The 11,706-nt window shown below is 38.2% G+C and overlaps 1 protein-coding gene across 2 annotated transcripts; it reads right to left on the bottom strand.

Moving 5' to 3' along the window:
* Positions 1–2,502: 2,502 nt before the first annotated feature.
* urp2 (urotensin II-related peptide) lies at positions 2,503–11,008 on the bottom strand. Of its 2 annotated transcripts, XM_088329987.1 has the most exons (6): positions 10,632–11,008; positions 8,707–8,964; positions 6,834–6,868; positions 5,305–5,446; positions 2,741–2,800; positions 2,503–2,668 (listed from the first exon to the last, which is right to left on the bottom strand). In XM_088329987.1, exons 1-5 carry the CDS (start codon positions 10,717–10,719, stop codon positions 2,769–2,771), a joined length of 555 nt encoding a protein of 184 aa, XP_088186113.1. In that variant the 5' UTR covers positions 10,720–11,008; the 3' UTR covers positions 2,503–2,668; positions 2,741–2,768. The 2 variants fall into 2 exon arrangements, with proteins under 2 accessions (XP_088186113.1, XP_088186112.1); XM_088329986.1 differs by having other exon boundaries at positions 2,503–2,800.
* Positions 11,009–11,706: the final 698 nt, after the last annotated feature.

Below are 11,706 nucleotides of genomic sequence, written 5' to 3'. Positions count from 1 at the left end.
TCACCTCCCTGACTGAGGCCCTTCTTCCCCGATCGCTCAGTTTAGAAGGCCGGCCAGCTCTAGGAAGAGTCCTGGTGGTTCCAAATGTCTTCCATTTACGAATAATGGAGGCCACTGTGCTCATTGGGACCTTCAAAGCAGCAGAAATTTTTCTGTATCCCCTCCCAGATTTGTGCCTCAAGACAATCCTGTCTCGCAGGTTTACAGACAGTTCTTTTGACTTCATGCTTGGTGTTTGTGCTCTGACATGCACACTCAACTGTGGGACCTTATATAGACGAGTGTGTGCCTTTGCAAATCATGTCCAATCAACTGAATTTACTGCAGGTGGACTCCAATTAAGCTGTAGAAAGATCTCAAGGATAATCAGTGGAAAAAAGATGCATCTGAGCTCAATTTTGAGCTTCATGGCAAAGGCTGTGAATACTTATGTAAATGTGGTTTCTTAGTTTTCTATTTTTAATAAATTCAAAAAAAGTAAAAAAAAAAACGTTTTCACATTGTCATAATGGAGTATTTTGTGTAGAATTTGAGATAAGAGATTAAATTAATACAATTTGGAATGAGCCTGTAACATAACAAAATGTGGAAAAAGTGAAGCGCTGTGAATACTTTCCGGATGCACTGTATTCTCTTGGTCCCTGCTCTCAGCAATAGTCGACAGGGGATAATGGATTGCAGCCAAAACAATGCTGTTACTTTTAGGCGGGCCACAGTAGATAGCGAATAATATATATATATATATATATATATATATATATATATATATATATATATATATATTGCTGTTACCTTTCCTTTATTTGTTTTAGATATTTATAAAAAAATATTTTTACCATATGTTGATATTTATATATTTAACCTGTCTTGTTGGAACTCACATGCTGACATTTTGTTTATGGACTCCATTTATGATCAAAATAAAACCGCTGTTCTGTAATCAGTGACATAATTAATCCAATTTTTTGTCACAGCAAAGCATGACCATTCAACTCAAAAACGACTTGCGCAACACGTGTCCGAGCTCAAAACAAGCAGACACGTCGCCGCGGCAACAGCGGCAGTGAAACTCTGAATGTACTTTAAGGCAGTCTACTCATCCGAACAGCAAACACACATCTGTTGCCATAGAAACGCCAAAGGGAGGAATGCACTGTTACGACTACAACCCTACAGTTAATAATACTGTATAAAGTGACAACACAAATACGGTGATTGAGTAGTTTTTGTTATGGGAGGTGCCTTGAATATACATCAATTTTACAATGCCCTTGGAATATGGCGTTCCATTAGTGACAAAATTCTGCCGATGTGCACATATACAGCAGCAGCTTATGTCGATACAACGACACTTTACATATGTACACAGGGGCAACACACAACACTAAAAGACACCGCGTGACATCGTCAAACTAAACATCGGAACAATCTTGGAACAAATTGAATGTTGTTTCATACATTTTGACGCCAATGGAAACCCATATGCGTACACATTACACATGCACATTTACAACAGCAGCTGACATCAACATGAGCAACGACACTTGACATATGCACACAGCAACGACATGCAACACTAACGGATGCTGCATGAGTTCATTAAACTACAAATCATGCAGCATGACTAAAAAAATAAACTACAAATCGGGAAAAAAATGACACCGATGGAACCCATACGCCAGCACATTACATGTGCACATATACAATGGCAGCTGACAACGACACAAGAAATGTGACTTGACAAATGTACACAACAACCACATTCAACCCCAACAAACACCACATGTCATCAACAAACTAGACATAGAAAGAATATTCGCATTAATGGACCATCATTTTATATATTTTGGCGCTAATTGACCCCATTTAAGTACTTGTTGCCTGGTACGTATACAGTCAACGGCAGCTGACATATACACAGGCAACGGCACTTGATGAAACTACACATTGGAAATCTGTTGGCACTATTGGAACCCCTAATGTGTTGCACATGCACATATGCATCAGAAGCTGACATCGACATAAGCTATGAAACTTGACATATGCACAGGGCAAGCTATGTCACATGCATAGGCCACATGTCATTGGATGCATAGACAGAATTTGGCACTAATGGAACTTCATACACCTGCATGTTACTTGTGTACCTACACAACGGCAGCTGACTTAGGACACAAGCAACAACACTTGATATATGCGCACAGCAAGTCACGTCAGATGTACAGTCATGCCATTGGGCACATTGAAAGAATTTTAGCACTAATAGAACCCAGTAGTATTCGTTCAGCTGACATCAACGTGAGCAAAGAAAAATGAAGTCAAAGGAAAGACAAAAAAAACATAAACCACTTGTTATCTTTGCCATCAGATGTTGACATGTCGGTCTTTATTTAAAGAATGCATACACATAAAACAAAGAATGTGCATTTGTCTTTCGGAGGGAGTGTTGGTATTAAATGAGGATTTCTTTTTTGTGTGCTTGGTCTTGAGCACACATCGTTTTCTTTGATGGGTCAGTTTTGTTAATTAATGAGTGGGATGAAAAGGTCTAAGTCAGGTTGGCGCCGCCGCGGTGGAAGGCCCCAGGCCTGCTGACGTCAGCACGCGTTGCCTAGCGCCGGGGTCAATCAGGAGCCCACCGAATAGGTATGGAAACCCAGAGTGAAGGCTGAATCGGGATTTGTGTCAACAAAATCTTTGCAAAGGAAAAGTTCATCAAAACAAATGGACGGCAGCTCACAGGTGGATGAGATTCAGTGGGTCAGAACTCAATTCTGCGAGCAGTACTTCCAGAAACACACTGTAAAGTAAAAAAACGTGTGGAAAAAAATTAGTTTTTAGAACACAGAAGCGACAAAAACAATCATTTTGCTATGTTAGCATAAATAAAAGCTTGCCACGGCCAGCAAAGTGGGAACCATAAATGTCAACGCAAAACACGATTTCAGTAAAGGATGTATTTACAGAAATGGTTTTGGTATCGGATAGGGTACAAAAACAGAACAAGGGTGTTTACTTGGATCTTCAGAATTAAAGACATCAAAGCTACTCAAATACAGGATTGCCTATGCATCACTGCTACATAATGTTAAAACACTAATACATCTAAATGGGCAAAACATTAAAAGAGGAGACAAATAAATACAAACTAGCTTACACTAAACAAAATGTGAAAGGCATCCAAGAATGTGGTATAATATTGAGTGGTTCCGACCAAACAAAAACACGAAATCAAGAAGGCAACAGATATATGGGAACACAAACTAGCAGGCACTGATCACACCATATACAGACGCTCCCCTACTTACGACCATTCGACTTACGTAAAACGGTAGATACGAAAAATTTTCTTGGGATGTCGAAAAATACCCGGACATTGCTGTAAGTTAGATTTTGTAGTGTGTGCACCTTTTTCCGAGTACAGGACAGTACTGTAATGCTTCTTTCCGCCGCTACCGGTGTGTGGCGCTGTGAAAGGTCACCCAGCATCCACCCGGAAGTTAAAAAAATCTGCTTCCTCTTCCTAGTTCGTGTGTAAATATTCTATACTGTCTGTGTCTATACTATCTCCTGCGCGCTAAGAACTTTGATATATTTATTGTTTAATATTTTGTGCATCCATTCAATATGGTTGGTGTAAAGTGTAAAGAGGCAAGCCCTTTCTTTTGAAATGAAAGTGGAATAAGAAAGCTTGATGCGGTTGAGAAAATGGTCGGAATACTTTTTTTCGGCCACTTTTTACCACGGAGGTCCTCTGAAGCGCATCTTCCAAAAACGTAACTTTATTTATCTTTATAGAGCATATTTTTTTATGAAATATTTATTTTTAGTACAAAACAGTACAAGTTACTTATACAAGCCTTAAGCATACTTATATAAACCTTAAACATACAAAATACAACACTGAAGCAATTTATGAAGAAATTCTATCTCATTCGTAAGAAGGGCAGCGTCTGTACAGTAGAACTCAGTTAATCCAGATTCGGTTTATCCAGATCTTTGCAAAATCCGGATAAAAAGTTTGGTCCGGATGATTTCTAATGTATTTCTTACGAAAAATCTATGCATATTCCGGATTTTATAACTTGGATCTTCGGCTATTCCAGATTAAAATCCCAATCATTTCTATCCGTTTTTATGCATTTTGCCATGTCTATTCCAAGACGACATACTGTCTTTGACGTATTCTTCTCGGAACACGCCGGATGATGCAGGTTTCGCAGAAAGTGTATGCCATCCTTTTGTCCATAGACAAACACATTTCTCTATGTATTTGTCTTGGCGGGACGTCTTCCCGGTTGACACCGACTGACTATCTCATTGTGCTTCGAATTCAAGTTTTGATCCATTTGTGTGAAACAACACTAAAGGAGAGTGTCACATCATGGCGTCAGCGAATAAGAGGATTCGTGGGAACCGGTTGTTAGAAGAAAAATTAAAGATCATACAATACTGCAACGATCCCCCTGGCATTAAGAATAAAGATATCACAGTTTATTTTCACATGAAACCTCATACGATGTCAGATATTCTGAAAAAAAACGCAGTATGTACGTTTCATTAGTATTTTCATTTTATCTGTGTGAATATAAACGAATGAGTTCATGTTCAATCAAAACCAGATTCATGTATTTTCTACTAAACATCATTTTGAGGTCAGGGGGTCTGTGAATTCCGGCCATCGGCTAATCCCGATACTCAAATTATATATATATATATATACATACTACAGCCATATCCCCCTAGTGGGGGGTGGTTAGAGTAATTTCTGACTCTTTTTGGGAGATTGATTCAGAGGAGGGGATTCCCAGCCCCCTTGCTCAACCCCACTGAGGTGTTGGAAGTCATTAGGTGACCAAACCCCCCAATTCCAACCCCTAATGCTGAACGCCAAGCAGGGAGGCAACGGGTACCAATGTTTAAGTCTTAGGTATGACTCGGCCGGGCTTGAACCACAACCTCCCAGTCTCGGGGCGGGCGCCATACCCTCAAGGCCACCGTGCTGGTCTCGATACTCAAATAATACGGATAATTTCCTCAGATGCATTTGAATACGGGTTTACTGTAATACTAGAGTTTTAGTGGGATATGGTGGAACACAAATTAGCTCACAAGGAACAAAACATGAAAGTAGGACACTGTGGAATATGTTGGAACACTATTTCTAACTGAACAAAATACAAAAAGAAGAAGGTTTCTTTCCTCGCCATATGTCAATCTCACGTTGCGATCCCCACATAATCTAGAATGGACTCGTGCTGTATCCTGGGGTCTATCGTAATACTGAAAAAGCTTTCAGGTTACCTCTTTTGTTCGTCTTCTTGGACTGTGTTGTAAGCGACTTTCGGAAGTTGCGTCCGGTATGGTTCGGCACGGGGACACCCGCGCTAGCTCCGGAAGAGGTGCTATCAGCAGCCGGGGGGGCTGTGGTCAACGTTGCTGCAGGCTCATCACAAAACATGAAAGAAAGTCAAAAAAGGGGCCCTATACAAACGTTTTGAAAAGGTCAAGCAATCCTAATTTGGATCCCATTTTGTCATGACAAATGTCAATTTATTACACCATAATTTCCAGACTATAAGGCCATATGTGACTTTAAAAGCGGGGTGCTTAGTTTGAGGTGTCCATAAATTGAAAGTTAGATATTTTCTCTGTTACGTATGTGTTAAAGATGCCCAACTTAGTTCAAAGACCCCCTATTGTTTTTTTTTCCCGTTTTTCTGCTTTTATTTTACTTTGATCAGGGTGTAACGAACCCCCCAAAAGAACAAAATACAAAGAGTTTTTTTCAAGCGCGTTTCAGAAGTGCATGCAAATCATATGTTACTCTGCCGCTATCTCCTGGCTTAGAGTTGTGATTGCAGCCTTCAGTTTTCGAATGCCGCACAAAGTATGGAATTTAAAAAAGCAGTGAGCTACTATGATGAATTTTTATTGGGAGTAAATTCAGGTATATATTGATAAGTTAACCGAAAACACTAAACTATTTTATTTCAAATAAAAACTATATAACAATTCTGATATGCAGTAGACGAAAACATAGGTACTTTTTAATTTCATTTTTCTACATTTGTTTCCCTTCCCCCCAAAAACGCTCTACTTTTACTTTTGGCGTATTTTTCCTCTTTACTTATTTTTTTCCTGCTCTTTCATTCCTTTTCCTCATTTTCCTTGTATTCTTTTGATTTTTCTATCATTTTAATTATTTTTTTCTTCCTTATTTATTATTTGTTCTCTTTTCCTCTGTTTTCATTTATTGATTTATTTTCACTTGTTCTTTTTTCATTGGTATAGATTTTTTTCATTTTGGCTTTATCTGTCACCCACAAGTAATTTTATCTGTCACCCACAAGTAATTTAACTGTTGCATAATATTTTATATATATATATATATATATATATATATATATATATATATATATATATATATATATATATATATATATATATATATATATATGGGAGCTGAAGAGCCGGCAATTCACCGCTAAGTTCTGCAAACATGTAGCACAACAGAAAACCCGGGGACATACAGATGACAAGCAACAAGTGCAAAGTTAGTGAAATTAATGATAAAAGTTTTTCTTTTAAGGCGTTTCTTTTCCTTATCTTGACTTTCTACGGCTTCACTTAGCACCTTTGTGCCCTCCATTGTAAGTGTGAAGCACATTGTAAAGCGCTTTGAGAGGTCTTCATTGACTTGAAACGCGCTATATAAATGCAGACCATTTACCATTTACCACTGTACCATATTATTCGCACTGTTCTATTTTGTAACCCTATGAAATGTTTTTTTTTTCTTTATATATTGAGTAAAATTAAAAGGGACCTACCATTTTATGTTTTCGTCCTGGATTTCTGCCACTTCCTGAAAAGGACATAAGACAAATATAATCAGAATTATTGTTGATATTGAATGTATGAGATAGTCCCTAAGAACTCATTAATGGTAGATCCTAGAACTTAGATTTAATAGATATTGAGCGTCACGATATGTGGTTTTGTCTCTTTTTTATTTTTTATTTTTGGTGTAAAACGTGATCAACCCTAGGAGTGGCGATCAGCCAAATCGCCAACAGAGAGCAACAGTGCACCACTTTAAAGGGAAACACTACTACAGAAACAAGCAACATGGAAGTGGCAAGAAAGTTTGGTGGAGATGTAAACGATTTCACGATGAAAAAGAACATATTACTGGAAAATTGCCAAACGTGCAAAAAGTGGATCAAAACATGGGCAGTCCAAGAAATTGAGTATCTAGGAGTGGTTTGAATCCCAGAAACAATGGATACGGAGTGTCTTGGCTAAGTGTTTTTTTTTGCTTGCTCTCAAGATTGCACAAGCATAGTCAAGTCAAGTCATGTTTATTTGTATAGCCCTTAATCACAAAGAGTCTCAAAGGGCTGCACAGACCACAGATTATTACAAACCACAGACTATTATTACACCATCCCCTGATCTGAAACCTACATGAGGGCAAGGAAAAACTCAAGAACCTCAACATGAGGAAAATGAAGAAACCTTGAGAAGGCACCATAGAAATATGAAGGTTTACACCCTTTAACAGTTTGTTGTACATGTTTTCTTCTGTTTCCTTTTATTTTGTTGCTATTCAAAGCATTTCAGGTGGCCGGCTTATATGCGGGTACTGGATACATATGGCACGCGTGTCACTCTCATTTTAGCTCCGGGGCTACATGGTCGAAAAACAACTCTCACGGGGCTTGACCAGTTAATTACGTTAATGGCATAAAATGTTTGCATTTGCTTAAGGACTGGGTGTCTTTCGTAGGCTCACAATTAAAATCTAATCATGATTCAGTGTAAATTTTGGTTATAAAATGATTATTGTGTTTTTTTTTCCTCGTCATTTCTTTTCCTTCACTAAAATTTAATCTGAAGTTTTTATCAACTAAAATAGCTAAACAGCAATTGAATTAATTTGCACTCGTTTATTTAACTCGGGCAAACTCATGCAACTGAATAATGAGGCATATAGTACACAAACATTAATTCAGGTGCAAATGATTTAAATGACTGCTTTTGATATCTGTGTAGAATTTGACCAAAACATTTTGCTATATTGTTTAATGCAACTGAAAACGAGTGCTACAAAGAACTGGGAAGAATACAAAGCAGCGAAATTAAATTGACCAATCCTCCCCATTTTGTCATTTTTTTGGGCCAGCCTTTCACAAGGTTTTTGGTTTTGGGGGGTACCCTTAGCATGAAGGCGAAGAATCATGCCAGCTCCCTCTGAGTGAGCTTCATGGTATGTAAAATAAATTCACATTCCTTGACCTTAGCATATTCGATGCAGCTCATTTTTATCCTGTGCTTCTCTCAGGATTGTCTGGCATGCCAATTTAAATCCGTTGGGGGGCGTATGTTTCACACCCCAGTTATATGTTAAGTGGATATTAAATGCTGAAAGCACCACTGGGACAGGCTACCTTAGCGAAATGATTATTCAGGCTTCCATAGTAGTAAGATGGTGGCCAAACAATTTAGGTTTTTCAAAAGGCATCTCAAGTTGTGTAATATCATTATGAATTTCTAAACCTACCAGTTAAAATCTTGTTTATGAGATAGTACTTTTTTTTTTTTTTGCTTATTATATGACTCAGCAGTGTATTATTTAAACAAATAAGGTATATTTTACACCAACAAGGGTAAAAAAAGGTCAGGAAATGTGAGAACGTTCACCTCGAGGCATGAAAGTGATCCTGGTGCTAAGTGTACTGTCGAAAGTCCGGTGCATCTCCTCGAGGACTGAAAACATCTTGAGCATCTGGACCCGTTTCCCAGAACCGTCTGTAGTGGGATTGTGTCTCCCCACGGCGGCGGTATACGTCCTGGAGGTGGTCCGGTCCCCTCGTCCCATCCCTTCGGCTGACGCTAATCTGCTGCTGGTTCGATGCTTGAGGAACTCTCTCTGAACCAGGGTGGGGGACCTTGAGGATGCTATTGACAAATTCATTTTAACATTTGGAGGTTTTGCAGACTTTTTGTAGATTTGTTTCTAAAAAAAAACAGTAGTTGCTATGATTTCATGTTCGATACAAAAACAGTTCTTGGGGATCTACATATTTTCCTAAAATGGCCCACTTAGTGTCACAATCTACTGATCATTTCTTCCGACAGGGCACTAAAATGAGGGAAGTGGCTGCAGGGCGCCCGCCTGTGCCCACTCCTGTAGTATGTTATTCCACCTCTTTATATCAACCGAGTTCAACAAGTTCAAAAAAGCAAAATTTGAAAAAAGCCTATTTAAGTTGCAGTGGAGTCTAATGCATTTTTTTGGAACCCCAGAACAAGACAATGCTAGATTATGGAATAGTGCCTAGTTTTAAAAAGTCGCACTGGAGCGTGTTGATTTTTCTTTGTAACCACCAGAAGAAAATCATGCTTAATTTCAGCATAGAAGAAGAAGCTTGTTTTTAAGGGACAGAAAATATTTTTTGCATGGAAGACAAAAGCTAATATTTAAACAAGACTGCTAGTTTGTCGTACAATGAGCTACTTTTGCCGTAGACAGAAATACAGTTTTCAGTAGAATACATTTATACTAGTTTTGGCATAAAATAACTTATATTTGGGCATCGAAACATATTATGATGTAGTTCAGCATAGACGAAGTAACTAGCCTTTAAAGTGAGAAAGGAAGGTCGTTTTCGTGATCGAAGTGACAATTCTAGTTTTGGCTTAAAATAAGCTAATTTTGATCATAGATGGAGACAACGGTAGGTTTTAGCATAGATGAGGAAGCTAGTGTTTTTTTGTCTACTATGAAAAATAAGCTACTTTTCGTTATTGAAAAAGCTAATTTTTGGAGTGGAAATGAACAGTTATTTTGGAGAAACTTAAGCTAGTTTTCACCATAGAGGAAGACTATGGTGGGTTTAGACAAAGAAGCTAGTGTTCGGAGTAGAAAAGAAAGCTAATTTTCAGGAAAGAACTAGACTATGTTCGTTTAAGTGTAAATAAGCTAGTTTTGAACATAAATATATATGGCGCTGGGTGTAGACAAGAAGTTGATTTTTGGAGTGGAAAAAGAAGGTTGGTTTTGGACCACAAAAAGACAATGCCAGTTTTGGCGTAAAAAAAAACTAGTTATCACCATAGAAGAATATGACGCTAGGTTAAGACGAAATAACTAGTTTTAGAGAAGAAAATTGAAAAATGCAGCTAGTTTTCTGAGCATAAGTGACATACCTAGTTTAGGTGTAAATAAGCTAGTTTTCACCATAGAAGAAGAAGAAGACACTAGGTTTAGACGTACAATATAGTGTTTGGAGTAGAAAAGAAGGCCAGTTCTCATAACAAAAGCACAAAATGTGGGTTTTGACATAAAATACGTTAGATTTGGACAAAGAAGCTTGCTTTTGTAGTTCAAAAGGAAGCTAGTTTTTGGAAAAGAAGTAAGCAACGCTAGTTTTGATTTAGAATAAGCTAGTTTTTTACCATAGAATACTGTGCTAGGGTAGACAAAGAAACTACTTTTTGTCAACAAACAAGCTAGTTCTTCGTGTAGATGAAGATGATAAGGGCCTTCAGCGTAAAAAAATGATTTAAAATGTTTTTTTTTTTTTTTTTTTAATCAACGTTAATGGCCTGTCAATATTAGTTACCTCGTTCCGTTGGTGCGCCTTGAATTTGTGCTACAAAAATCAGCATCATAACTGGAATGAACGTCAATTTCACCTCCCCGCAAAGCATCTTTATTCTCACAGGATTCTCTGAAAGGTTGAAAAAAAAATCTTTTGGTTCTTCCGTCTTGTTTCACTTTGAAGATACTCCATTAGTCCTCATCATTTTCAAGCAGTGAGTTTGTTTCCAAAAAATATGTATAAAAACAAGGCAAAATAATATCAACCAAGATGTGGTGCTCGTCTACACAAGTTAAATATTTTTGGGAGGATAATCGTTCCGAGGATGCGCCTCTGTAAGAAGAAGGCTTGTCAGTAGTTTGCCGGCAGTTCTCGTCTCACCGATCCTCTCCGACAAACTTGCCTTTTTAAAATCGGTAAATCGGCGGCGTTGCTCCGCCTCGCTCCTCTAAATACACGGGTGACATTTGGGGACGGCCCAATATCGTTTTGTAAATGTGTGTTGAGCTCTTTTTTGTGTGCGGCCTCAAGCTGTAGAAGCCGTGATTAGTTAGTTCTTAATATGTTTGCTTAGGACCACAGTCAAAGAAAAGGCCTCTGACGCATGAGGAAGAACACACAAACACACAAAAGAACACACATACACACGCACGACAAATACAAATCGGGTACATTCCGACTTTCCAAAAATGCACGTTTTCCAGCGTTGCTTTTGAACTTTGGAGAAAGGTCCCTACTACGATACACACAAACACAAACGTGCACACAAATTAGATAAAAAAAAGTGTGATGCTCATCCGAGGTCAGCTCGTCCAAGAGACACAAAAGACAGGAAAGGCTGTGTCTTTGTCTTGAATAATGTCACAGATTGGAATTTAGAAGCTGTGACGAGCTTGCTTCCCAAAATAAGCATCGACGTTTTCAAAAAAGAGCTAGTTTTGGCGTAAAAGAAAGCCATTTCTTTAAAGTAAACGAAGTCTATGCTATTTGGTGTAAAATAAGCTAATTTATGTCGGAGAAAAGGAATTTTGGAATAAAGCATCTAGTTCCTGGTGTAGAAGATGCTAACGCTACATCTTAGTGTTGTAGGAGAAGC

Source organism: Urocampus carinirostris, chromosome 3 (assembly GCF_059441175.1).
Source record: "Urocampus carinirostris isolate Australia breed hairy pipefish chromosome 3, RoL_Ucar_1.0, whole genome shotgun sequence".
NCBI classification, from domain to species: Eukaryota; Metazoa; Chordata; class Actinopteri; order Syngnathiformes; family Syngnathidae; genus Urocampus; species Urocampus carinirostris.
Note: the sequence above shows the minus strand (reverse complement) of the source record. Positions and strands in the feature narration are given on the sequence as shown.

What these genes read in the sequence shown, in the direction of transcription:
- urp2 (XM_088329986.1), bottom strand. Translation starts at nt 10,719, where the DNA reads ATGCTTTGCGGGGAGGTGAAATTGACGTTCATTCCAGTTATGATGCTG. An exon ending in CAGGACGAAAACATAAAATG is followed by an intron (nt 5,447 to 6,833) that starts GTAGGTCCCTTT and finishes TTTTGTGATGAG; the next exon opens with CCTGCAGCAACGTTGACCAC. An exon ending in CAAGAAGACGAACAAAAGAG is followed by an intron (nt 2,801 to 5,304) that starts GTAACCTGAAAG and finishes TTTACTTTACAG; the next exon opens with TGTGTTTCTGGAAGTACTGC.